The following is a 25,850-nucleotide window of genomic DNA, read 5'->3' as shown; positions in this document are numbered from 1 at the left end:
GACCGCTTGAGCCCAGGAGTTTGATGCTGCAGTGAGCTATGATTATGCCACTGAACTTCTGCTTGGGCAATAGAGCAAGACTCCATCTCAAAAAGAAAAAAAAAAAAGGCAATCTTTCTCATACATATTAACAAGCCCAAGGATATTACCATTCAGCAGAATATAACTGATGTTCTAACAGTGACCTTTAGTAGCCAAGCAAAGATTAAATTATGACCCATATACCCTGGTTATGCCAGAGAAGTTAAGTACTATATTTTACATACATTTCCATCAAAAATGGTTCCAATGAAAAAGTTTTTATGCTTAAAGTCTAAGTGTCAGTTATCTAGAAAATTTCCTTTCATGAAACAGATTATCTCCTGATGTCTGAAAATGAGATATAATAATTGGTAAGATATCAGAGTATGAGAAAACATTATGGGCAGAAATACTTTCACTTGAAAATTTGAAAACTGGCCGGAATACCTACAGTTCTTCACAGAAACTCTCAGAAGCTTAGGCACTCCTAAATGCCATACCTGAATTTAAAGGAAATAAATACCAGTTCAGCATCCCTAATCTTTGAGCATCACTTCAACAAGCAAGTCACCCTACAACAATCCCTCTTTCCAAATATTCTCCCTGACTCCTGATACTAGATGGGGAAGCACTTTTCTTAGTTTTTCAACTGCTGTATTGCTCCTCTTCAAGTTTTATGTTTTCTGTTATTGCCTCCTAAATATGGATATTTCCTGAGTCATAGGCCTTGACCTTCTATTCTTGTCTATAAATACTTGTTCCATTGGAAAGATAATATGCAGATGCTCTTTCAGTTACAATGGGGTAACGTCCATTTAAGCCCATTGTAAATTCAGAATATCATTAAGTTGAAAATGCATTTAGTACAGCTACCCTACCAAACATCACAGCTCAGCCTAGCCTATCTTAAACGTGCTCAGAACAATTACATTAGCTTAGAGCTGGGCAAAATCATCCAACACAAAGCCCATTTTTATAATAAAGTGTTGAATATCTCATGTAATTTATTGACTAGTGTACTGAAAGTGAAAAATAAAATGGTTGTAAGGCTACTTGAAGTACGGTTGTTACTAAATATGTATCACTTTTGCACCGTTGTAAATTTAAAAAATCTATAGCCTGAGCAAGAGTGAGACCCTGTCCCTACAAAAAAAAGAAAAATTAGCTAGGCATGGCAGCGCAAACCTGTAGCCCCAGCTACTTGGGAGGGTGAGGCAGGAGAATCCCTTGAGCCCAGGAATTTGAAGTTGCAGTGAGCTATGATGACACCACTGTACTTTAGCCGGGGTGACAGTGTGAGACCCTGCCTCAAACAAACAAACAAACTTCTCAAGTTGAACTGTCTTAATTCAGGAACCATCTGTATATCAATGATTCCAACTATTATTTCTTCGTGGATGACTCACATTATATACATATTTAGGCATGGCCTCTCTTTCCTAACCTTTAGTCCTAGATTTCTAACAATGGCTAGAAATTTTCTTTTGGATATTTCACTACCACATCAAAATTTACAAATGTATTTGAGCTCTGAGCTCATTTTGCCTTAAAACCAACTTACCTTATGCATATCCCTTTTCAATCCCAATTTTCCAGGCTCACAGAATTGGAACCTTCTTTGATTCCTATCAATCTTTTTCTCCCATTATCCACTTGGTTATTACATATAGTACTATTCAATAAAGACCAGCGTTAAACCTTGGTCTTTATACCTCTCACCTTTACTACACAACACTAAGACTGTCATATCTCCCCATCCATACTATCATATACACTTTTGCTAGGTTAATGTTTCTAAAACATGGCTTGGAACATTCATAGTTCCATCATTCATTCCACAAATATTTACTGAATGTTTACTTTATGCAAAGCACAATGTTATACACTCCAAAATGCAGAAATGAATTAGACTAAGGTCTGCTTACTATTTAGTAAGAAAAAAACCTTGCATTTAAATAATTTTAGTTCAAAGTTAGAAAGTGGTAATAACAGAATACACGAACTTCAGAAAGTATGATGGACATTCAGTAGAAGGAAAATGTATTTCTAGATGAAGATGTCACTCTGTAAAGCTTTTAAGAATGGATAGAATTTCAACATCTAGAGATGATGGGAGGGATAGGTATTCCAAGGAAGGTATATAAGCAATCTATAGAAACGTAAGGGGTAGTTCACGCATAAGTACTTTACAAGGTCTGGTATACCATAGAAAGAGGGAGAATGGAAGGGGAACAGCAGAAAATAAAGTTAGAGTTTGAATCCAAATTAATAAATATGGCCTTTAATCTACAGGCAACAGGGAGCCATTGAATATTTTGGACCACGGCTGTGCTTCAAGATGACTAAACCTATGGCAGCTACGTGTAAGACAAGGTGGTATCGAAGTGATGCCAGCTAGAGGTAGGGTATCAATGAAAAAGTACTGGGTTTCCACTGTTCAAGGGCTGACAATGAGAGCTCTGATCAGGCGGAGACAGTGGGTAAGGAGAGTGGATGGATGCCAGAGGTGCACCCGACAGAACTTGGCAACTGACTGGAACGAGGGAAGGAAAGCCATCAAATTAGGACATCGAAATTTCCACGTTGGCTGTATTAACAAAGAGGGGCGCACAGCCAGGGAAACAATTTGGGAGGAAAGAGGCCAAGTTATGTTAGGGGCATTAAGCGTTTATACACTAGTAGAACGTACGAGAATAAATGGCCAAGACTTGGAAGTATCTGGATGCCGACGACTGAAGACGGCGCAGAGCGGCGGCGTTTCTGCAAAAGCACGCACAGAACGGACTACGGAAACCCCACTAGCGGGCCGGGGCGAGAGGCGCACGGTCGCGGGAGTGATCCCGTCCTCACCTTACATTCTCCACGGACTCCGGCGCCGGCGGCCGGAAGCAGCTTTTACCTCCCTTCTCGATGTATTCTCAGAACTTCCGCCCCTACCCGTCACCGGTCCCCACAGGGCGTAACAGACGGCGACATCTTTGACTGCGCAGTCACCCTGCGGGCCGCAGGCGCGCGGAAGGCAGCGTCCGCTCTCCGCCCGCTACCGGGCCGCAGCCACTTCGCCTCCGCGCGTTGCGCCGGCGTTTGAAAAAAACGCTGCGAATCAAACGAAAATCTACTGGGTGAGCCCTAGATATCGCGAGACCTGCCAGGCAGCCGCTGCTGTTCCCCACCGGAAGCGGAAGTCGGGTGATGGTCGCATTCCAGAGGAAGAGGCTCCGTTACCTTGGAGAGCTGTGCTGGTCCGGCGTTCCACTGTGGGGTGAGCGCGAGGCTGTTTGTCGCGTGTGTCTTGCAGGCGCGGTTCGGCCCGGGCGGCACAGACACAGCCCTCGGCGGGTGGGTCGCCCGGGACGGCGGGAGAAGGGAGCGGGGCGGGCCGAGCTGAGCGGCCGAAGAAGCGCCCTCGGTTTGCGCGGCGGTCCGTACTCTGCGAGGCCGGAGGCCGGTGCCCTCTCACGGCCCATAATCGCCTTCGCTGTGGAGGCTGACGGCGCCTCGGAAGGGAGCCGCCCTCAGAGCCTCGGTCAGCGAGCCGCGATGTGCGTGGGGGCGGACTGAAAAACGCAGTTTTCCGTCAGCGGCTGCGTCTGCTCGCTGGGCTCACGTCCGAGGACAGCAAAGCCTGTTCTGGTCAGTCGTTTCCAGGGTTAGTCTCCTGCAAACACAGTGTGATTTTATTTGTGGATAAGTTAGTGGTGTTCGAGTACAAATCTGAAAGGCTTACCTGTTATTTTTTTTTCTACCTTAGCAGAAAAGAACATACGTTGTGAAGTTATTATTCATGCTTGAACTAGCTTGTTGGCTTTGAAGTCCAGGGGACAAGTCTGGTAGCACCTAGCTCTTCACCGTGAGCGCTAGTTCTCTTTCGAAGGATTAGGCTTTCTGCAGTTTAAGCCAAATCTCTTCCTAGAGGTTGAGAGCTCTCTGAGAATATGGGTGAAGAAATACTCCTTGTTCAGTGAATCCATAATTGGTCTAGAAAACCCAGCTGATACAGATTCTGGTTTTTATAACGATTAGACAGTATCTTATCTGTGGTAGTTATTTTTCATTTGTCCCAGGATCTGGAGTAAGAATACTGTGGATACATAGTAAAGTAGTTATCCTAAACTTTAATAGCTATGCATTTAAATGCCTTTTTATTTAGGTTATTAAGTATGAAATGTCCGATTTCCCTAAGTGCAAAGTTTGACAGCTGATATCTCTGACATTTCACTTTGACACTTCGTATTTTATTTTTTTTGTAAAGGTATATCCTCATTCTTTCAAATGCACGGTTTAGCTTGTGATTATCTTTTTTTTTTTTTGAGACAGAATCTCACTCTGTTGCCCTCACCCTGGGTAGAGTGCAGTGGCATCATCATAGCTCACTGCAACCTCCAACTCCAATTCCTGGAGTCAAGTGATCCTCTTGCCTCAGCCTCCTGGGTAGCTGGGACTACAGGCACATGCTACCACACCTGGTTAATTTTTCTATTTTTTAGTAGAGACGGGGTCTTACTCTCGCTCAGGCTGGTCTTGAACTCCTGAGCTTAAGCAATCCTCCCACCCTGCCCTCCCAGAGTACTAGGATTACAGGCATGAGTCACTGAGCCCACCTTGCTCCTGTTTTAAGCCAAGTTTCGCTTTTATCTATACTCAGTGTAGATTTCTATTTCTTTACCTTCTAGGTACTTTTCAGTCAATTGCAGTCTTGCTTCAATCCTTAATACTCTAAAATAATCATCTCCTAATGGCTAAATCCAATTAATTCTTTTTTTTCTCAACATAAGGAAACCAATTAATTATTTTTGGTTCTTTCTATTGCTGTATCATTTGCCACTGTTGATGACTCTTTATTCTCTTGCCTTCTATAACAATCTCATCTGGTTTGCCTCTTATCTAACGGTGTGTTTTCTCCTCTTTTCTTTTATCCTTTTTTTTTTCTTTTTTTTTAAAGACAGGGTCTCCCTCTGTCACCCAGGTGGGAATATAGTGGCACGATCATAGCTCACTGCAGCCTCAAACTCCTGTGCTCAAGTGATCCTCCTGCCTCAGCCTCCTGAATATAGGGCTACAGGCAGTGCCACTGTGCCGGGCTAATTTTTAAATTTTTTGTAGAGATGGTGTCTCACTGTTGCCCAAGCTGGTCTTGTACTCCTGGCCTCAAATGATCCTCCTGCCTTAGCCTCTCAAAGCCAGCATGAGCCAACATGCCCAGCCCTTTCTTTGACTATTCATTAAATGTTGGTGTTTTCCAGGATTCTGTTCCTTGATACTCTTCTTCCCATCCAAGTACTAACCAGGCCCAACCCTGCTTGGCTTCTGAGATCAGGTGAGATTGGGCGTGTTCAGGGTAGTATGGCTTAGACCTTGATACTCCTCATATTTCCCATTCTTCTTAAGGAATTCATTCATTCTTACAGGATTAACCACCAGCAAAATTGCCAGTGTCTCCCATATTCATCTTCAACCCAGTTCTCAGTCCCAAATAGTTAACTGTGAGCTGACTCTCCATTTGGATGTTTGTACCAAGGTAACTTCAAACTCAGTGTCTATCCTCACCTACCTACCTTCCTGTAGTTTCGTGGTGCCATAATTCATGCCAGAAGGCTGGGAGTTTATTCCTCCTCCTACTCTCACTTCTAGTCAGTGATTAATTCCCCCTGGAATTCTTTTAAAACTATTCTTGCAATCCCTGCCTGAGATTAAGCCTTTAGCATGTTACCTACATTACTGCAATAATCTGTCTTTAGTATAATCTCACTAATATATTCTTAAACTTGTTAGAAAAGGGATCCTTCTAAATAGTAAATTTGATCTTGAAACTTCCCTTCTGAAACCATATATGATACCCCATTGCCTACCAGAAAAAGTGCAAAACTGTTTGCATTGAACACAAAGTTTTTCATGATTTGACCCCTGCTTACCTCTCCAGCTTCATTTCTTGATATCCTCTTCTGCTTCTCCTCTTATATTTATACCGTATCTATCTCTTCCACCAGACTGGGAGCTCTTTGGGGACAGAGTCCATGATATATAGGTCATCTTCGCATCCCAGGCTCCTAGTTAGCACAATGCCTGCAATGCTGTAGTCAAGAAATGTTGAATTAAATGTCTGAAATCTGTCTTAAGTTTGAAAGTACATGAAGACTTCTGAGAATACCCTGCCTAAAACTGTTTACTTGTTCGTTTTTCATTATCTGGTAAGATAGTGTTATTTTTACATTTTTCTAATAGAAATATCTTAAAAACTACAGAATTTCAGAATGACTGACATTTCTGAAGCCATTTCAAATTTTGAAGAGATGTTTGCCAGTAGATTCACAGAAGATGACAAAGAGTACCAGGAATACCTGAAACGCCCTCCCGAGTCCCCTCCAGTTGTCGAGGAATGGAATAGCAGAGCTGGTGGGAACCAAAGAAATAGAGGCAATCGGTATGTGTTACTTTGGAAGAATAAATGCAGATGATTGATGTTGGAGAGGATAGCTTTAATCTGCTAGACTATAAAGCCAGTGAGGGAGCAACCAGTGTTTTCAGTACGGTATACCTAATGCCTAGTAACAGTACCTGGCACATAGTAATTGCTTAATAAATACTTGTTTTAATATTTTGTCAGCACTGTATATTCTTTTCGTTGCTGTTCAGTTGTGTGTCTATGTGTGTGTTTTAATGTTGTTTTTAAATGTTCTTTCTATAGACTAATACTTTCTTTGCAAATATACTTTAAAACGTAGAATCTTCTAAAACTTTGTATTTGGTTCCATAGAGAAAATATTGTTTTGGTTTTACTTTAGAAAGAAGTTTATAAAATGAAATTACTTCTGTTTAATAATTCAAAATAGTCAAAGGAATAAATTACCATACTGCTTTTGTCCAATTGAATAGATTTCAGTTTAAATTAGAGCTGTCCTATTGGTTTGGGTTTGTTGTAGTCTGCTTATTTCTCTGTAAAGTGTATCCAGTGTACTACTGGAAGAATGATTTAAATATTAGGAAAGTTTTGAATAACTGGTGCTATAACATTGTGTAGCAAAAAATGTTTTTTACTCTCACTGTGTATTAGATTGAAAAACCAAATGCACTGGGATAGATTTGTCATGTGTTTTTTTTTTTTTTTTTTTTTTTTACAAGGGAAGTTTAAAAACCTTTTGTTTTGTTGTAGGTTACAAGATAACAGACAGTTTAGAGGAGGAGATAGCAGACGGGGGTGGCCAAGTGACAATCGATCCAATCAGTGGCATGGACGACCGTGGGGTAACAATTATCCACAACACAGACAAGAACCTTACTATCCCCACCAGTATGGACACTATAGTTACAACCAACGGCCTCCTTATGGTTACTACTGATAGAAATGTTGGAAGCTTTTAGTAAAACCATTATCTTTGTTAACATGACAAAAGTTTGTGTGTCTTCTTTTGATCATAGTGTTACATCTGATTTTAGAGAATGGATTATTGATTTTTTTGAACTTGACTTCTAATTTTTAATAGATCTTACTAAAGAGATATGATGGTTACTGGGAATACCTAAAAATGTTGTGGATTATATTGCTTGACTCTACCTCAGATTCTTTGTTCCATGACTTAATAGTGCTTTGAGTTGGGTATATTTTTCTTATTTGACCTGCAGGAGTTCTGTCTTTAATTTACACAGAAATAAAAACTTTAAAATAGACAATGCTTGCTTTTACTTTGTAAGGTAAAGGAGCATCCATATACTTAGATGTGCTCATTTCTAAAATTCTAGTGGGTAGAACAATGAGCTCATGGATGCTCAGCTATACTTACTTGTGATGTATATATCATATCAGCAGGTGAAAAGTAAAACAATTGTATTTTTTTTTTTGGCTTTTGTTATGTGACTATGGTACTTACTTTTGTTACTTGTCTATGGTACTATTCTGTAGGTATGAGTCAGCTCCACAATTATTTTGGTATCTTTTTAGAAGGAAATCAAGAATAAAGCTGTAAAATGAGAAAAGAATCATTGTCAGTTTCAGTGTCTTGATCTGGTAGTGGGTGGGATTAGGGTATACATCATTTTATACAAACTCTAAGACTTTGCTAACTTAACCATATTGGGTCAAAATTCATGTTATACAAAAGTTTAACTCTAATATTCCAACTTTCCTTTTTAATAATCTGTAAATAATGCTGCATTTTGGCTTTTCTTTTTTGGTATTTAATGTGGGTTGATTTCACAGTGTTATATTCACTTCCAGATGGATACTTTTGCTGCTTCCTCTTCTATAAATACAGTGATGCTGTAACTTCCTTTCAGAGAGAGCATTCTATTTCAAATCACTTTAATGATTATTACAATAGTTTTATGCAAACAATTTTTTTAAAAAGGTTTAAACAACGTTACTCCTAAGTTTTAGCAATTAGCCCACTTATTACCCTGGTCAGATGAGCTTTTTGGTTTTTTATTACTCTGTCCTTCATACCTGTTGAAAAGGGTTTATTTGGTTTAAGGATAGTATTAAGAGTACAAGTTTTGTCTTAGGTCAAAGGAATTAAAAGGCAACTTCCTAAATCTGCCTTTTGCTGCCTTCCTCTTAGCACCCACACTGGGCCCTTGGGATTGACTTGTCTGGGTACTTCTCCCTGCTCTGGACCCCTCTCCCCACCAGCCCCCTTCCTGAAGAGCCACCCTTTCAGGTAACTGTTTTATTGGAAAGCGTCTAATAAGTCAGGTATTCACACTGAGATGTAAATGAAATTTTAACAATAAGGGTCCCTGTATCCCTCTAATTACATCTATTAATGGGTCACAAGCCAGTGCTGTTACATAAAAGATAGAGTTTTTTTTAATTTTTTAAGAATTTCAATAGATTTAGGAGGTGCAAGTGTTTGGTTTTTTTTTTACACAGATGAATTGCACGATGATGAAGTCAGGGCTTTTAGTGTACCCGTCTCCCGAAAAGTGTACATTGTACCCAATAGGTAATTTTGGATCCCTCACCCCTTCCAACCCTCCAAAGATAAGTTTGATACTATAGATATTTAGCCTAGAGAGTCAACAATGGCCTGACTACACCCTAGGATCATCGCTGAAAGCAGAAGAGTTATTAAAAATTTCTATCAATTGATAAAGCATTGGCACTAACCAGTTGGGACAGCAGCTGACTATAGCTTTAGGGCAGGACTCTGCTGTGCTAGCTATTGACACTAATTAGGGAGATGCATGGGTCCAAGGACAGGGTTAGAGAGAGAGAGATGCTTCTTAGGAAGCTCAGAAGAGAGGTTATTTTCCAACAATATTTTATTATTTTAACACCTGGTATAGCTAGGTTGCATATGGCCTGAGTATCAGCCCTGCTTGAAGAAATGAGAAGATTCTTCCTTTCAACATGAGTTATTTCTGCATGCTGCATGAGTAATCTGTGTGGTGGTGGTTTTTGTTTTCTAACAGCAGTCACTGTCAGACTACTCCGTGTATAAAACCAGGGAGAAATAAAACAAAAAGATGTTATTTTATGTCTCATGAATTACAGAAAACATGAAAAAAACTTAAAGATAATTTAAGAGTGAAAACAAAGACTTAAAACAGTTTCGAGTAGAATTAATTGCAGACAGTCTGTTGTCATAGCATACAATGTTAAAAGTCCTGGCTGCCAGTTCTATTCTTACAAGGTATGTGACCTTGAGAAAGTCACTTAAACTCTGAACTTACTGGCTCACCTGTAAAAATGGGGACTATAGCCACTCTGCCACCCTCACAGGGTTATAAAAATAAATGACCAAAGGAAGTGCTTGAAAATAGAAACTAGAGTTGTAACCATTAACCCCCAGTGGCACATAAGTAGGTGCTGCATAAACATTTGTTGAATCAATGGGAGGGAAGTATTTGGTGAATTGTCAAGCGTAGTGTTGATATAAAGGATGTAGAGTAACTGACAGAGATGAGGTAGGGCAGGAGACATTGGGAATTAAAGATTTGTGGTTGTTTCCTTATGTGAATTAGCAAAAGGAGAGCAAATTATATCCTTCAGAAAATAACAAACACTTCAGGTGTGGAAGAAAGTGTGTATAAAAGTTGAGCTAAAATTAGCAGCATTTGCCTCTTGGAAATTGGCACTGACTTTAGGATGTCAGATATTATTGAACACATCAGATTAATGTCTGTTTGAGGACAACTTGCTAGGGATTTGAGATGGAGAGTTTATGTTTTATTTAGGAGTGCTAGATTTGGGATTTGAGTGCTGGATTTGGGGTTATCCAGAATGTAATAACCTCGAGTCACTGCTCTGAGACTAGGTTTTGAGTTCTTGAAACCATATAGGAAAAAGACATTCCCTTGGTATTTTATTAATCTAAAGGAGAATGTAAGATTTTATAATAGACTTAAGAGTAACAAAATGTCAGTTTTAAGTTTAAAATACTAAAATGGAAGGACATGATCTTTTCCCCTAAGGGTTACTGACAGCACTAATTTTGAACTCTAATAAAAGAACTACACTTTGTTCCTAAATATAATTTTTTTACACCTGAAAAATTTTCTTAGACTTTCTATTCCATTTGATTCATTCAACCCAAACATATATTTGGCTGTGAATGGGAATCTATGCCCTAGGCCTTTGACTTCTTTTCATTAGCACCATTATCTAGTCAAAGGGAATCTTTTTTTTTTCATTAGGAAATACAGGAAATAACAGATACTTTCAGCTTGAGGTGGTTTGTATTACTGTTGGATTTCAGTTAGCTAGAAATGTTACTTGTGAAAGCACTTACTTTATAATGTCAGACAAATGGGATATTATATATAAACTATTCACTGAAATACCTATTTGGATTTTTCTTTCAGTAACTTCTATTTTAACCAAAGAAACATATATATATATATATATATATATATATATATATATACATATATATAAGAATTTAGAAATGCTAAATAGGCTTTGATTAATTTTGTGTGAAAAAATTATATAGGTCAAAGAATCTTTTCTCTGTTTACTTATGAACTTAGGTATGCTTTTAAAATTCTCAAGTTTTAAATTTAGAATGATTTAAGATCAACCAGAGAAAATACTCTTGACACTGACAGAAGTTAATATTGTTAATATTTAGATTAATACTTCAGGATTCAGATATATCCAGATATGACATTCTATAATATCTAAACAAAGATTTCTCCTGGCTCCTGCTATATTAAATTATGGAACCAAATCAGCAAGATTCAAGTAGTAGATAATATCATTGGACCCCACAGTAACCTCAAGAGCAAGTATTTCCTCTTTTCTAGAAATCTGGTTGATAACTGCTAGGACCAGCTTTTGAGGAAAATAAGGATGGGAGTAGAGATCCCTTGGTCTGTGGACATTCTGGGAGAGAATGGCGCTGGGTCTTAATCAGGAGGGCTGCTCTACATCAGCATATGCCCCGGTGAGGAGGAAGTCAGTAACTCTTCAGCTGCTGTAACACTGCTGAGGCCTCTGGTGCCAGAGAAACATTCTACCTCTGAGGATTTCAGTTACCAGTGCTGTCAGATGAGCTCAGATTTAAAGATGTACAGGATGGGATGGGAAGAGCAGGTTAACGAAGAAGAAAAGTCCTCCGTCAAAACTGCTGTGGTTGTCCCGTTGCAGGATTAAGTGAAAGCATAAAGTACGCAGCACTGGGCTGGGCACATGACAGGTGCCCAGGCAATGGCAGGTTTGTGCCTGCAGGATGAGAGTGAGGTAGCTCTGGTTGGACTTGGACGTAAGGACAGCTCACAAATCTTTAGCAGTGTCTTCTGGGCTGATGGGCTAATTCAGTTCGTGTTTTCATTCCTGTCCCTAAGGGGCACAGAGGGCCCCATGTATTAATTACCAGTTAGATTTTCTTTGGGTTTCAGTGACTTCTTCTGAGGCAGCCGCAGGGGAATGATGTGATGATGATCTCACAGTTTTTTCCCACTGCCAGGGCCTTTAACTCCCCAAAGAATCTCCAGTCTCTTGTCTGAATTAGGTAAATAAAGCTGCTCTAATTGCTTATGGCCAGAGCTTTGTTGTTTGTGTATTTTTCTCATTTTAAAATTTCTTTAACTATGTATATTTTATGTTTATGAAATAATAAATTATAAAATGAAACAATACAAAAATAATCTGCACTCAACCAGTGATTATGGCCTGTTGTGTATGCTTCTATTTCTTTCTCCATACCATGCAAATATAAGTAAATCTGATGATATACTTTTTAAAAATTAAAGTGGGGTTATACATTTTTAATATATATTTTATATACACTCACACAAAACTCTATTCACTCAATAGAATATAATAATCATCACTCCAGGTCAGCTATAGATTACAAACTAATGATTTCATTTTAATAACAATATTCTATAGTATGGATTTACCATTCATTATATGATTATTCTCCTATAGGTAGACACTTAGCTTGTTTTTTTCTTTTTTTGCTCATACTAACAATACCACATTTCTTTTATACATTTATCTTTTGGTGCTTTTGTGTGTTCTGGGGATAGTGTCAAAAGTGGAATTGTTAGATTAAAAGATCTATAATTTTAATAAAGGCTGACACATTGACGCATTTTGTAAAACTAGCATTTCGCATTTCCATCACCAACAGGTTATTATGCATATACATTTGACCACTGAACAACATGGGGTTAGGGCACCAACCTCTGCACAGTCAAAAATCCATGTAGAACTTTTGACTCCCCCAAAACTTAACTATTAATAGTCTACTGTGGACCAGAGGCCTTACTGATAACATAAACAGTTGACATATTTTGTATGTTATATGTATTATATACTGTATTCTTACAACAAAGTTAGAGAAAAGAAAATGTTATTAAGAAAATCATAAGGAATAGAAAATATATTTCACTATTCATTAAGTGAAAGTAGATCATCATAAAGGTCTTCACCCTCATTGCCTTATATTGAGTAGGCTGAGGAGGGGCTGGTCTTGCTGTCTCGGGTGACAGAGGTGGAAGAAAATCCAAGTCTCAGTGGACACGTGTGCAATTCAAACCTGTGTTACTCAAAGGTCAACTGTATGTGTCTCCCCCTCCTCCCTATGACATCAACTTTTTGTCTGGATAGTCATAGGCTTTTTTTTTTAATCTTTGAAATAAGAGAACTTTACTAGGTTATGTCTCATTGTTGATTATTCTTTTTCATAGTTTCACCTGGGACACTGTACCATTTCTGTAAATTCTTTTATTCCTTCAATATTTTCTTGAAATATTCTGTTCCATTTCTTTGGTTCTCTTCTTCAGGATCCCAACTATTTATGTGTTGATTTTCCCTTCTTTGTTCACTCTTCTCTGTCTTGCCCTCTAAATTCCATACCCTGTTTTCAGCCTCTTCTCTGTTATGTTGTTTCTAATATGGCCTTTATTTCTATGATTCTTTTTTAACTTTGAAACAATTTTTATGATATGCTTTTATTTTTAATATTTAAATTCCATTAGCCACAGTTCAGGCGCACCATAGCCACATGTGGTGTGAGCAGCCTACCACATTGGACACTGTGGCTGTAGCAGAACAGGAGGACTAAAGATTTGCAGCTGTTGGCTAGACTCACTCCCTTATTCTCCGTAGTGCCCCCATCCCCCAAGGCATCTCTGAGGAAACCTGAGGCTTTGAAACAATGCGCAAACCACTGCAATAGTAAAACTACATCATGGGTGAGTTTCCTATAGAAGTAACCAGGGAGTCTGTAATCTGTGGCTGCAAAGATGTCCCAAACTCTATCTAGGAGACTCGATGGACCCTGGGAAAGACAGCTAGGATTATAAAATGCTAAAACCCTTATCAACTGAATTATAAGGATTGTCTGAGGAAAGCCTTTGTGGGTAGAAGTAGTTGGTCCTCCTACAGCCTAGAAAAAGGGAGTTCCTGTGCCATGAAGGATCATTGTCTCCAGTGTTGTCCCAGAAGAGGAGCTGTGGGTGGCTGATAAAATATAACAGGTCCATCCCTGCAGCAGAACTAGGACTCCAGATGGTCATAGCTCTCTGACCTTGGCCCCCAATTTCCCTTGCTCTCATACCAAGCTTTCCAAGCAGCCAGAAAATGACTCAAAGAGATTTCCCAAAGGGACAGAATGCGCCCACTATAGAATCCCACTGTATAGTCTATTTGGCAGGTGTGTTCTTCACTCAAGTTAGTAATTGGCACCTTGATTAGAAATCATCTGCTTGCCAATTGCCCAATTTCATTTTCAAAATCGCTGGCTACGTGGGATGTCGGAAAGCTGCAGAGTTATGGGAGGTGCTCAGGACCGTGCTGGCTCCATCATGGCAATGATCTGGGACTCTCGAGTGCCCAGCCAGCTGGCCCTCAATTAACAACACTCTGGCCGGAGCTAAACCCCTTAAGATGTGAGGAGACTAAGCCTAAGGAGTGTCTCCGAGAAGACAAGAAGGATCCCAGTGTGTGACACTGGTAGTCAGGCACTGCAGAACAGATTTTCTAATAGTGCTATTCGCTTCAAAAGGAATTAACTCTCTTCTTCAAATTATTTGTGGCTTTCTGCTGTTGCATTATGGTGCCACCTCTTGGATGTAAACTGAAAACCTGGCTTCTTAAGTTTTTAGTCTCTACTCACACGCATTAGAACAGTTGAATTTGGGGCCATTATGGGTTCTAAAATTTATATTCTGCATTACAGTTAAGGAACTACTTAACCAAATCCCTGGAAGCTCTAAGAGGAGAATGCTCATAGCCCACAGCCCAGAACACTGCCTTCTAAAGTTTGAGATTTTAGGTGTTTGGAACACACACTGCAAAGGTGCCACCTCCATCCTCTGGTTCTTTCCATCCCCTAATTCAGCAGTCCCCAACCTTTTTGGCACCATGGACCAACGTCATGGAAGACGATTTTTCCATGGACAGGGCTGGAGGATGGGTTCAGGATTCAAGCACATTACATTTATTGTGCACTCAAACCTCTCTGCTAATGATAATCTTTATTTGCAGCCGTTCCCCAGCGCTAGCATCACCGCCTCAGCTCCACCTCAGCTCATCAGGCATTAGATTCTCATACAGAGCCGCAACCTAGATCCCTCCAGAGCGCAGTTCACAGTAGGGTTCATGCTCCTATGAGAATCCAGTGCCCCCCACCCTGATCTGACAGGAGGCAGAGCTTATGCAGTCATACGAACAATGGGGAGTGGATGAAGCTTTGCTTACCAGCCACTCACCTCCTGCTGTGTGGCCTGGTTCCTAACAGGCCACTGACCAGTACCAGTCCACCGCCCAGGGGGTTGGGGACCACAGCCCTAATTGAGAGAGGAGTGTGGAATGGCTCACAGAAATCAGGAGTCCAAAGTCTCTGCTTCTGCCTCCAGTGCAGAATGAGCTCAGTTTTTCTTTCCCAGGTTCTAAGTATGAAGCACCTAGCAGTGTTGGCAAATAGTAGGCACCCAAGTTACTAAATAACAAATCATTTTTGCATGAGTAATGATAATTTATCAAGGTGGGTGACAGATGACAGATGGAGTGCTGGAATATCACACTAGTCAGCATAGTTGGATAAACATCTTTCAATCCTCAGGACAGCACAGGGCAAGACAGGCAGTTTTATTTACAGACTGCCTAGCCAGTATTCACTTAAAATTAATGGCAGTGGACAAAGCTCGAATCGTGTTATTAGACAAATGTTATGGAGGCTGGAGATTTTGTATCCTTGGTGGTAGGTCACTGGGTCTACTTTGGTATTCGTTGGGGAAGAAAAGGGCCCAGCTGAAAAAAAGGGGCATGAATTGAACTACAGCAGGTCAAGGTGCCCAAGCCTTAGCTGTGACCTGTCACCAGTGGGGAATGGCCCTAAGTGGGACAAGAGGCTGTTAGACTGCTGGAGACTACCTCATCTGCAGGGGCAGAAAGGAATCATGCTTAGGGATACAGCCCCTGGGCCAGTTTCTACCTCCAGCAATAGTTTTTAATGACAAAGTGTCACTTTGTTACAAGATACTGTTGTTTCTCAAAAACAAAACAACAACAACAAAACCTAATTAGGCAAAAAAGTTTCCATGTTAAAAATAGAGCCATTTAAAATGAAGTAAATAGATTGGTGTAGTGGAAATTGTTGGTTTCTACCCAGCATCATTCGTCTCCATAACTTTTCCCAATTTTATTCAGATATCCAACTCTCTCTACTCAAACTTTGCTTCTGAGTGTGCTGACCCTATCTCCAGCTCTGGGATGGGCCTTAATTGGCCTAAAACAATTAAAGTAATTCTCTTTTCTATAGTTACCGGTTTCCGGAACTTGTGTTATAGAATGACGTCTCCTGCCCACAGAGGCTGGTTTAGAAATGTCAGGTGACCTAATTTGGGCTGAGCTATGAGAGGAGGCTGATTGAGAGCTTTTGGAAAAGAAATACCAGAGCTCTTCTGAGTGGACTTTTTTCCTGCTGGAGGTGATGACGTGAATGTGAAACCTGGAGCTGTGGTGGCCTCTGGCGTCCATGAAGGAAGTGGGCCTGAGGATGAAGCTGGCACTGCCGGAGTCAGGGGAAGGAAAGAAAGTGGGTCCTTTACGACATCACTGCGCTGCTGAATCAAACTCACGGCTAAGTACACGCTGCTGCTGGATTTCCCAGCTTCATGAGCAAATACATCCCATTCTGTTTAAGGCAGCTGGAGCTGTTTCTGTTACTTGTCAAAGGCGGCACCCTAACAACGATTCACGTAGAAACCACAAGTAAAATGCTTTTACAGAACACACTGGAAGTGTTGAAAAAAGTGGGAAAGATTTTGAAGCCAAGGTCACGTGACACAGCAGCACCTGCGGAGGCAGCGTGGCACAGGGGCCCAGGAGACAGCCGCCGAGCTAAAGCCCAGCCCTGCTGTCAACGTGCACTGCGACCCGAGAAAGGCACCCAACTTTTCTTGCCCTTGGTTCCTCTCAAAATAAGCGTTGTTTCTGGATGAGTGGTTTCTAGCTTTTTCCATCGAGAATTTTTATTATTGGTCTTTCTTGTGGATTTTGTGTTTTTAATGATTTTTGTCCATCAATACATTTTTCTCACGTACTTATTAGACAAAGCACACTGCAAATCAGCTCTTCTGCTCCACAAAGGTAATTATTTATCTGACTACATTACTATAACATGCACTGAATATGCAAAAATGTATTTATTATCAGCTTCTGAAACCTTAATATGAATGTGATTTCTGAGAGGCTTTTACAAATACTGAAAATAGCTTCCAGGTCCTCTTTCTTCTTCTAAGGGCCTTTGGAGATGCAGAGAACTGCTGACTTGATGACTGCAAGTTATCGTGGAGGAAGAGGGAAACTCAGCGATGTCTCAAAAGTTGTAATTCATATTAAATTACAAGTCTTGATTATTCTTACTTTTTCACAAGATGTTCATATAGTCTTTAAAAGATGTGAAAAACATTTTGCATTCAGATAAACATCTTAAAATATAAGGTAAGACTATGAAGCAGCGTGACAAATTTTTCTCTGTCATTTGTAAAGTGGAGTAGAAGGCAATCTGCAGAATTCCAGAACTGTTGCAGAGATATTATCATTTGCATTTACAATCAGGATAAACTGCATTCGACCAGGAGTCAAGGGATCTGGGTTCCAGTTGCCATCTTGCATGGTATGACCTTGAATAAGTCTCTCAACTTCTGGATGTCAGAAGCCCCATCATAGAATGAAAGGTGTTAAGTCAGGTCGTCTTGAATACCCTTTCTGGCTCTGTTATTTTGTAATGCCATGAAATCAGAATAATATGTTCCAGGTTGTTTAGGGTCAGGGATTTTAGAACCTATATAATAATGTACAGTACTTTAAAAATTTCTAATTTTTTAAATCTTATTTAAATATATACATATTTTCTTATGTTCTTCTGTGTATTCAAATATATTTTCCTATTTAACAGACTCTTTGTCATTAGCAACAAAAAAGCTTCCCACTGATGCATTTTTCATTTCGTGCTTTTATTTCTTTTTGGCTTCCTTTTTTAACTTCTCCAAGATCTCTTCTGGAGTTGTGGAGGCCAAAAGTTTCACCACCTTTTCACGAGATTTACCACCCTGGACCAAAAGGAAAAAACCATACTGAACATTCCAATGCTATTAGAGACAGCAGACCTTGGTTGTGCGATGGGCTTTCCTGATGGCTTGGGTATTACCCTCTCCCAGCCACTTTTGGTCTAACCAAAGACTGTCTCTTAGATTCTACCTTACTACAGAGTTTTACAACTCTTCAGGGTTTTCACCTTCATACATCAATTTCTTTAACAATAAAAGCTAGGCATTAAAATTTCAAAATGAATATTGAATCTTTGTAATATTCTAGGTTCAAGTAAATTTTTAAATTAAAAATGAAAAACACTGTTAAAATACAAAAATAAATATTGCAATTTTATATAAACTTTGTATAATTCTAAACATAAACAAATTGCTATTCTCTACATCGTTAAACATTTCTGAAAATTCCAAACAAAAAGGAATCATATACCCATATGCTATAATTTCAGAACCACATAAAACAACTTTTAAAAGGGATTGTTTTCAAACGCATCATTTAAAGAAGATAAAATCTGAGCAGGGATTAATCTAGATGGATGGAATCTGCATAGGTGGGGAGTACCTTTTAGGCAAACATTAGAGCATGAGCACTAGCCAAAAATCAGAAATGACAGGTGGGACATTCAGGTGGATTTTTAGTTGTGGTGTATGGATCAATGACTTTGAATGCCAGCTGGAACTCGGACAGGAACTATATAAGGCAGCACTGTAAAACAAGTAGTGCTTTAAGAAATATAAACATGGATGGGGCCTACTCTTGCAGATTCTATTTCAGTAAGTCTAGGGTGATGCCCAGGTGATTTGGAAATCATTCCCAAGTTATCCACCCCTAGCACAAAACCATGCATATTCACAACTTTACATGAACCTCTGTCTCCCTAATGAGCTTCTCCTAGTGAGCAAGGGCAGTGTGGGGATCAGCGATCCTTGCTGGACTCCCTAACAGAGACAACAAACACCAGGAACCACTTCAGATTTTTTAGTGTGGTGACAACTTCAGGGAAGAGGTAAGCAAGATTAATCTATTGGCAAGTTCAGGAATAAATTTAGGAGAAAATGCTGGAAATGATGGCAGCTGAGAAATGTAAGAAGAGTGTGTGTTCTGAATAAGGACTGGGGCAGTAGGAATGAAGGAGACTTCACAAGAAGAATTCACAGGTTTTTGTGGTTAAATGAATATGAGAGTTAAAACAACTGGTTTTCCAATTATTTGAAAAAGAAAAAAAATCAGTATTTTGAGTCATGATTGATGCATAATAATCAAAATGTTTAAAAATAGAGACAGACAGAGACCTACCTACCTTATCCAAAACCACATCACTCTTCCTGAGTTCTAAGACCTTGGAAAGATACCGACAGAGCTCAGCATTGGCCTCTCCCTCCGACGGAGGTGCTGCAATAGCTACACTTACGGCTTCTGCTGTCAAATCTGGAACGAAAACAGTGTGGACTTTATCCTTGTATGTTCGTTTTCTTTGTGAAGTGCAGATATTTTGTAAAAGAGTTTGCATTTGCCTGGCACATTATAGACTTTCAATTAATAACTACTGAATGAAGAAACGAACGATTAAACTAATCACAATTAAGGGAACACAAACATCATAAATATGCCTCTACCATTACAGAAAATAAATCCAGAGAAGAAAATCGATATTTACCCAAACCTGCTAAGCAACATGGGCCTACAGGATCCTGGGAAGTATCCTGGATTTAGGCAACTAAGAATTGCACTTGGTCTGATGTAACAAGACCAAGTGCAACAAGATATACCCAAGCTCACATGGCTAGAAAGCGATGATGATTCAAAAATAAATTTCAACTCATGATTTAAAACCCAGGCACAAAGAACAGTGGTCCTGACTTCCCCATTAATACAGGCTTTGTAAAGAGTAACCTGCCTGTAATTCTCCACTGCTATTTCTGAGAGAGAGAAGTATTTACTCAAAGCAGTTTGCAAACAAGCCTGAGTTGATCCCATAGCTCAAGGGGTTACTCTGGTATCTCCACACACTTACACCCTGTCTGTGTAAACATGGCCACAGAATCCACAAGAATGAGGTAGTTAAAAAAAACCCACCTCTCAGCCTGTCGTTCATTATAAAATGCATAGTTTTTCACATTTTAACATCTTTGAAATCAAGATGTGTCTTACAACAGATGGAATCCATATTCAGTTGATACGGATACTTTTCTCACTTGTACATAACATACTTGTGTACCTTATAGTTGATGCCATCTCAGATTTAATGAAACATTCCAACAGTAGACAGTGTCCACAGCCACTCTTAGAAAACGCTGGCCAAGGAGGTCCGGCCAACAGAGACAAGCTGACATCGCTGTTAGCACAAACCAGGCCTAGCACAGCAATTCTGGGGTCTTGTTTTCAAAATATAATTTGGAATACAGAGCTTTAGAGGTGAAAAAGACCTTCAAAATAATTCACATCAATGGTTTTCAAACTTTTTTCTCCTTCAGACTCCCTCCTTTTTTCCAATTTTCTCTGGAATCCCAACATTTAAAACAAATGTAAACACAGCTACTCAGGAGCCCTGTCTGCTTGGCCTTTCCCTTGCCCAAAGCAGAGAGTCCTGGGCACCCCCAGGGCTCCAGGAATAGCCTGAAACACCCTTAGTCCAACTGTCTCATCTGAGGGATGAAAAAATTGGGCCTCTACATAATGTTTTACATTGTTTTGATTTAAAACAAGTTCAGATAGGAATTTATCAGGGGTCTCAGATCTCAGGTTTTCTCCCTGCTCCTTAGGCCAGTGATCATTAAACTGGACCAAAATGTCTCCTCTTTCTCTAGTCAATGTCACCAGTTTTAGAACAAGACAAACTAAGAATAACCTAGGCTACACATATGTCTCCATATGTATCCTTTCTAAAATACCATATTTTTAAAAGCAAAATATACAATAGTTTTCACCTAGCTTGGCATGATTTAAATATCATATATTCACTTTCAAACACCTTTATATTAGAATCTAGAATTTTAAAATAGAGAAACCGTTAACTGAAGATGTGAAAAATATACTCCACTGTCATAGGACAAGCTTTCAGCTAACCAAGGCAAGGGAGGCTGGAGGGGACACCTGATTCACACATGAATCCCATCCCCGTGTCCACATATACCTGTTACGGCATTCTGTTTGGAGCCAGGTTTGGCGTGGATGGCTATGATGACACAACCTTTAGGATCAACAGCCACAGGAGCTAAGGGAGGAAGTGGTCTCTCTGGTTCCTTGCTCTGGCATTTACCCTAAAATGACAACAATCACAACTTTACAGGTTACGAAATATTTCTCCACACATTTAATCCAATCTTTCCACTACTCCTTTCACCTTAGACCAAGACAAACTAGGCTAATCGGCCGTGTCCAGGGACTTCAGGCCACCTAGCATACTTTCCCCGCGGCGGCCTTCAAGGCTCAAATCAATTCTTCCATGAAGCCTTTCCATCAACCCCACAAAGCGTTTTTTCCTCCCCGGAAGAAGACCTGACTGGCTTCCATATCTTAATGCTGGTTCCCACCATCTCCAAATCCTCAGAGACACGGATCATCTATTATTCATTTTCGTATCCCATCCAGCAGGAGCCAGTAAAAGTCTGTGAACTACTAAAGCTGGAAGTGCATATGTGCAGATGTTTGGGGGGAGGGTGGAGGAAGGAACAACAGTGACTGATATTTAGTATGTGACATAAGCTGTGTTAGGAACTTTCATTCATTCAACAAATATGAACTAAGCAGTGAGGACTGCAGCGAGGAAGAAAGAACAAGAGTAACTACAACAACACTGTGCTGAGTGCACCCATGAGATACGCACAGCACGTTACACCGGGGAGGCTTCCGGGCAGTGCTTGAGCTGAGTCTGAGAAGCCGGCAGAAATCAGCCATGCAAACACGGTGGGAGGAGGCGGGAGTGGTGAATGCTTGACGGAAGGGCCAGGAGCGGCCACGGTCAGGCGGCAGAACGCAGACTAGGGCTGCGCAGGGACGCGCAGGCGTTGCGGTGCCGCTGGAACTAAGTGCGGGCCGGGAGAGCCCGTGTGCCGCCGGGGCCAGTGCTCGGACGTCCCGGGCGGTGGCGGCGCAGCCTGGAGGCGGGTGCGGGCGGCGGGAGCCCAGGTCGGAGGTTAGAGGCGCTGCCCTGAGCCCCGGGACCGAGAGGCGACTCGCTGCTGGCGGGGCTCTCCCCCACCCCGCGGGCCCACTCCTCCCCCGCGCGCCCCAGTGGTTAGCCCTGCGGCCCACCCTCCTGCCCGCGCCACTTGCCACTGGCCTTGCTCGTCGCACCAGCCTTCTTAGGCATCTCGGCGCCAGAAGGGCGCTGAGCGGAGGCCCGAGCGCCGGGCGCCGCCCCGACCTGCCTCAGCCCGCAGCCGAGCCGCAGCATCCCCGCGCGGGGAGGCGCCGGGCAGGGCGGCGGCGCCGGAAGGGCCCCGTGCGCCTGCGCGGGCAGCGGGCGGGAGCGGCCCTGGTGCCCCGCGCCTGCGCCTCGGCCCGAGGGCGACCCCTGGCGGCCGGCGGGAGCGAGTCTCGCTCCTCCAGAACCCGCGCGGGCCCGCGCCCGCCTCAGCTGGCGGGAAGGTGTGTCCCCTCTGGTCTTCTGTCACTGGGAGAAAGAGAAAGGTATTGTCGCTTCTCAGGATTGGAGTGAGCGGCAAAGTGTACACAGGACCGTCATGCTCCTGCAGCCAGCCAGCAGGTGCAGAGCCCCAGGCTGCTTCCCGCGGCCCACAGGTTGACCCAGAGCCTCGTGCCGGCTTTGCCCTTCGGTACGTTCCAGGTAGCGATGCCGCATCTACCTCGTGCCAGGCGCACAGGATCCCACAACGGAGAGGAAATATACTGTGACACGTGATATGGCAAGACATGAACCTGGAGAAGTCGGCAGAGGCGAGATCACCGAGTCACTGAAGGGTTTGAAGCTAGGGATTGGCAGTCCAATTTGTTGTATTCCAGAAACACCACCAGCCGCACTGTGGCCAACAGGGAAAGCCAGAGGTAGGGAGATCTGTCACCTCAATGGGCGATGGTGGCCCTAGAGGAGCTGCCGCACGGGTGAAGAGCTGATCATTTCAAGGGTGTTCAGGAACCGGGACGATCAGATCTTGGGGAATGACGGGATGCGGCGATGAGAGCAGAGAGTCAAGGAAATGCCCAGGTTTGGGAGTCTGAGGGGTTCAGTTTGGGGCATAAGGATTTGAGATGCCTGTGAGACATCCAAGTACCAATGTTAAGGGGGTAACTGAAGCTTGAGAGATCAGGGCTGGTGGCAGAGATCCTGGAGTCCTCTGGAAGCAGGTAGCAACTGAAGCCGTGGAAATGGACGAGAGCAAGGGGCAGAGGGCATGCAGAGCATGAGCACCCAGGACAGGACGGTCAGGGCAGGTAGAGAAGTCACCAAAGGACATTGTCTAGAGGTAGTAGTACAGTGTAATGGCAGCTACACGAGGGTACTTCAAGAGGGAGTAGCCAACAGTGAATGCCACAGACAGAACATGTAAAACAAGGACTGAGAAGTGTCGCTAGGATTTAGAAATGAGTGTGTTGATGACCCAGGCAGGAGTGGTTTCAGTGGAGAGGAGGAAATGGACATAATGAGCATAGAGAACAACTCAGTGACTTCACTGGGGAGTGACTGGTATCTGAAGGGGTACATGACATTCAGACACCTTTATTTTTGAAGCTGGTTAAGAGTTAACTATATTTGAAGGTTGACAGGAATGAGCCAGGAGAGATGCGGTTACAGCAGAGGGAGGTTCCTGAGGTGGGGCGGTCTGAGCACGTGTGCAGACACAGCTCTAACTACAGGAGGCCTTAGACACTCCTTCCTCCGTAAGAAAAGGGAAAGCTTGGCAGCACATGCAGATGCATTTACTGGTTTGGTGATAGGAGCTGGAATTTCTTTCATTAGCTAAGGCTGGGGAGGTGTTGACCGTGTGAGCATAGGGGAACAGGTTTCCACAGGGACTCTGGAGAATGGCAAAGAGCTGACAATTGAAACTCAGCAGCACTGAATGACAGTTGAGGGAGACCATGAAATCACCATAGTCCCGATCTATACAGTTCTATCATTTTAAATGCTTGTACCCAGCAGCCAAAAGTTGAAGATGAGGCAGACAACTGGGTTGATCCAGGTGTATACGTGTAGGTTGAAGGTTACTGATGAAGGGGCTAAAGTGACTGAAGATCAAAGGTGGAGAAGCAGGGGGGTGGGAGGAGATCAAAGGTAGAGTCTAATTGGATAGGGAAGGAAGTAAAGAGATGGCAGAACAGAGAGGTCAAGGGGCAGCAGTCTTCAGGGTCAATAATGGGCAAACTAGAAAGCAAATGAGAGCTGGGAGAAGCATCATCACTGCGGTCAGAGTGGGATGTCCGAATTTACTATCTCAAAGGCAGAGCAATTCCACATCACAACGGTACACGGTGTGGTCATAGGAATGCTGAAGGTTGCTGGAGGTAAGGAAACTGGAAACCTAGGTGTGGATGGGTCGTCCACATGGACACTGGGCCACTCAGTATGAAGGCTTCAGTAGAAGAAAGGGAGCCAGGTGTTAAATCAAAACCAGATTTTCTTTCTTTGAAATCAGTTAAGAATTGAGGCACAAAAGCTGAACCAGCATTACAGAGCAGTCATTTGTTTGGGGTGAAGTCCTGACAGCCTCAGTTAGAGCTTTGACAGCTGTAATGGAAATAAGGGGGACACTTGTGGTGGTGAGTTATTAACGGTATCTGGCAGGTGGCTAGATGCAGGGGGGTGAGGGAGGAAGTGCCATGCAGAGAACCATCCAGCCTGTCCCACAGGTGACTCAGGAGCAGGGGGTATGAGAACTTAATCATACCAGTTGGAAGGAAAAAGCCATCAGCCCCATTTAACTTCTCGTTTCTGCCCAAATCTCTGCCTCTGGGAAGGAAAGAAAGAGGCAGAGTGGGAAGGAAGATTTCGTAAAAGTGAGGGAAAGAACAGAGACTATATCCAAATGGTAGAAAACTCATAAATGTTTACGCAGGTTCCCATTTTATTTCATTTTTTTAGAGACTGGGGTCTTGCTATGTTGCCCAAGCTGATCTCAAACTCCTGGGCTCGGCCGGGCACGGTGGCTCACGCCTGTAATCCTAGCTCTGGGAGGCCGAGGCGGGTGGATCGCTCGAGGTCGGGAGTTCGAGACCAGCCTGAGCGAGACCCCGTCTCTACTAAAAATAGAAAGAAATTATCTGGCCAACTAAAAATATATACAGAAAAAATTAGCCGGGCATGGTGGCGCATGCCTGTAGTCCCAGCTATTGGAGGCTGAGGCAGTAGGATCACTTAAGCCCAGGAGTTTGAGGTTGCTGTGAGCTAGGCTGACGCCACGGCACTCACTCTAGCCCGGGCAACAAAGTGAGACTCTGTCTCAAAAAAAAAACAAAAACAAAAACACTCCTGGGCTCAAGTGATCCTTCTGCCTGTGTTTCCCAAGTAGCTGGGACTGCAGGCCCCATTTTATTTTTATCTTCCTTCAGTTTTGAGGGTTTTTTTGTTTTTTTTTCAAGACAGGGTCTCACTCTATCACTCTGGCTAGAGTACAGTGGCGTTATCGTAGCTCACTGCAATGTCAAACTCCTGGGCTCAAGCAATTCTCCTGCTTCAGCCTCCCAAGTAGGTGGGACTACAGGCACGTGCCAGCACACCTGGCTAGTTTTTCTATTATTTTGTAGAGACAGGGTATCACTCTTGGTCAGGCTAGTCTCAAACTCCTGGCCTCAAGCAGTCCTCTGGCCTCAGCCTCCCAAAGTGCTAGGATTACAGGCATGAATCACCACGCTCAGCCTAGAGTTCCATTTA

General features: G+C 42.2%; 3 protein-coding genes across 12 annotated transcripts in view; 1 reads left to right on the top strand and 2 right to left on the bottom strand.

Annotated features, from left to right (window-relative positions):
* HOMER2 (homer scaffold protein 2) overlaps positions 1-3,101 on the bottom strand; it is a 112,742-nt gene extending 109,641 nt beyond the window's left edge. Inside the window, exon 1 of the mRNA XM_045561586.1 lies at positions 2,872-3,101. The gene's annotated coding sequence lies outside the window, so the exon portion shown is untranslated. The remainder of the gene's footprint in view (positions 1-2,871) is intronic.
* On the top strand, positions 3,044-7,686 carry RAMAC (RNA guanine-7 methyltransferase activating subunit). 9 transcript variants are annotated; one of them, XM_045561595.1, is made up of 5 exons: positions 3,044-3,283; positions 5,265-5,338; positions 5,430-5,539; positions 6,264-6,442; positions 7,172-7,686. In XM_045561595.1, the coding sequence occupies exons 4-5, from the start codon at positions 6,273-6,275 to the stop codon at positions 7,356-7,358; spliced, it is 357 nt and encodes a 118-aa protein (XP_045417551.1). In that variant the 5' UTR covers positions 3,044-3,283; positions 5,265-5,338; positions 5,430-5,539; positions 6,264-6,272; the 3' UTR covers positions 7,359-7,686. The 9 variants fall into 9 exon arrangements, with proteins under 9 accessions (XP_045417551.1, XP_045417544.1, XP_045417546.1 ...); XM_045561597.1 differs by lacking the exon at positions 3,044-3,283 and adding an exon at positions 3,292-3,360; XM_045561596.1 differs by lacking the exon at positions 3,044-3,283 and adding an exon at positions 3,582-3,670.
* A 9,407-nt stretch (positions 7,687-17,093) lies between these two features.
* On the bottom strand, positions 17,094-22,439 carry C9H15orf40 (chromosome 9 C15orf40 homolog). 2 transcript variants are annotated; one of them, XM_045561598.1, is made up of 4 exons: positions 22,302-22,439; positions 21,153-21,279; positions 19,320-19,447; positions 17,094-18,021 (listed from the first exon to the last, which is right to left on the bottom strand). In XM_045561598.1, exons 1-4 carry the CDS (start codon positions 22,413-22,415, stop codon positions 17,926-17,928), a joined length of 465 nt encoding a protein of 154 aa, XP_045417554.1. In that variant the 5' UTR covers positions 22,416-22,439; the 3' UTR covers positions 17,094-17,925. The 2 variants fall into 2 exon arrangements, with proteins under 2 accessions (XP_045417554.1, XP_045417555.1); XM_045561599.1 differs by having other exon boundaries at positions 17,905-18,021; positions 19,316-19,447.
* Between the last annotated feature and the right edge of the window lie 3,411 nt (positions 22,440-25,850).

Source organism: Lemur catta, chromosome 9 (assembly GCF_020740605.2).
Source record: "Lemur catta isolate mLemCat1 chromosome 9, mLemCat1.pri, whole genome shotgun sequence".
Taxonomy (NCBI): Eukaryota; Metazoa; Chordata; class Mammalia; order Primates; family Lemuridae; genus Lemur; species Lemur catta.
The sequence above is the reverse complement of the archived record's forward strand: the minus strand, read 5'-3'. Positions and strand labels throughout refer to the sequence as shown.

Bases quoted from the DNA above. Each gene is read 5' to 3' on its own strand.
- RAMAC (XM_045561588.1), top strand. From the start codon at position 3,214: ATGGTCGCATTCCAGAGGAAGAGGCTCCGTTACCTTGGAGAGCTGTGC. The intron at 3,284-5,429 runs GTGAGCGCGAGG...TCATTCTTACAG, and splicing joins GTCCGGCGTTCCACTGTGGG to GATTAACCACCAGCAAAATT. The intron at 5,540-6,263 runs GTAACTTCAAAC...TAAAAACTACAG, and splicing joins ATTTGGATGTTTGTACCAAG to AATTTCAGAATGACTGACAT.
- C9H15orf40 (XM_045561598.1), bottom strand. From the start codon at position 22,415: ATGCTGCGGCTCGGCTGCGGGCTGAGGCAGGTCGGGGCGGCGCCCGGC. The intron at 21,280-22,301 runs GCCAGTGGCAAG...TTGTCATTTTAG, and splicing joins AGGCTGGTGCGACGAGCAAG to GGTAAATGCCAGAGCAAGGA. The intron at 19,448-21,152 runs GTATATGTGGAC...TTTTCGTTCCAG, and splicing joins CAAACAGAATGCCGTAACAG to ATTTGACAGCAGAAGCCGTA.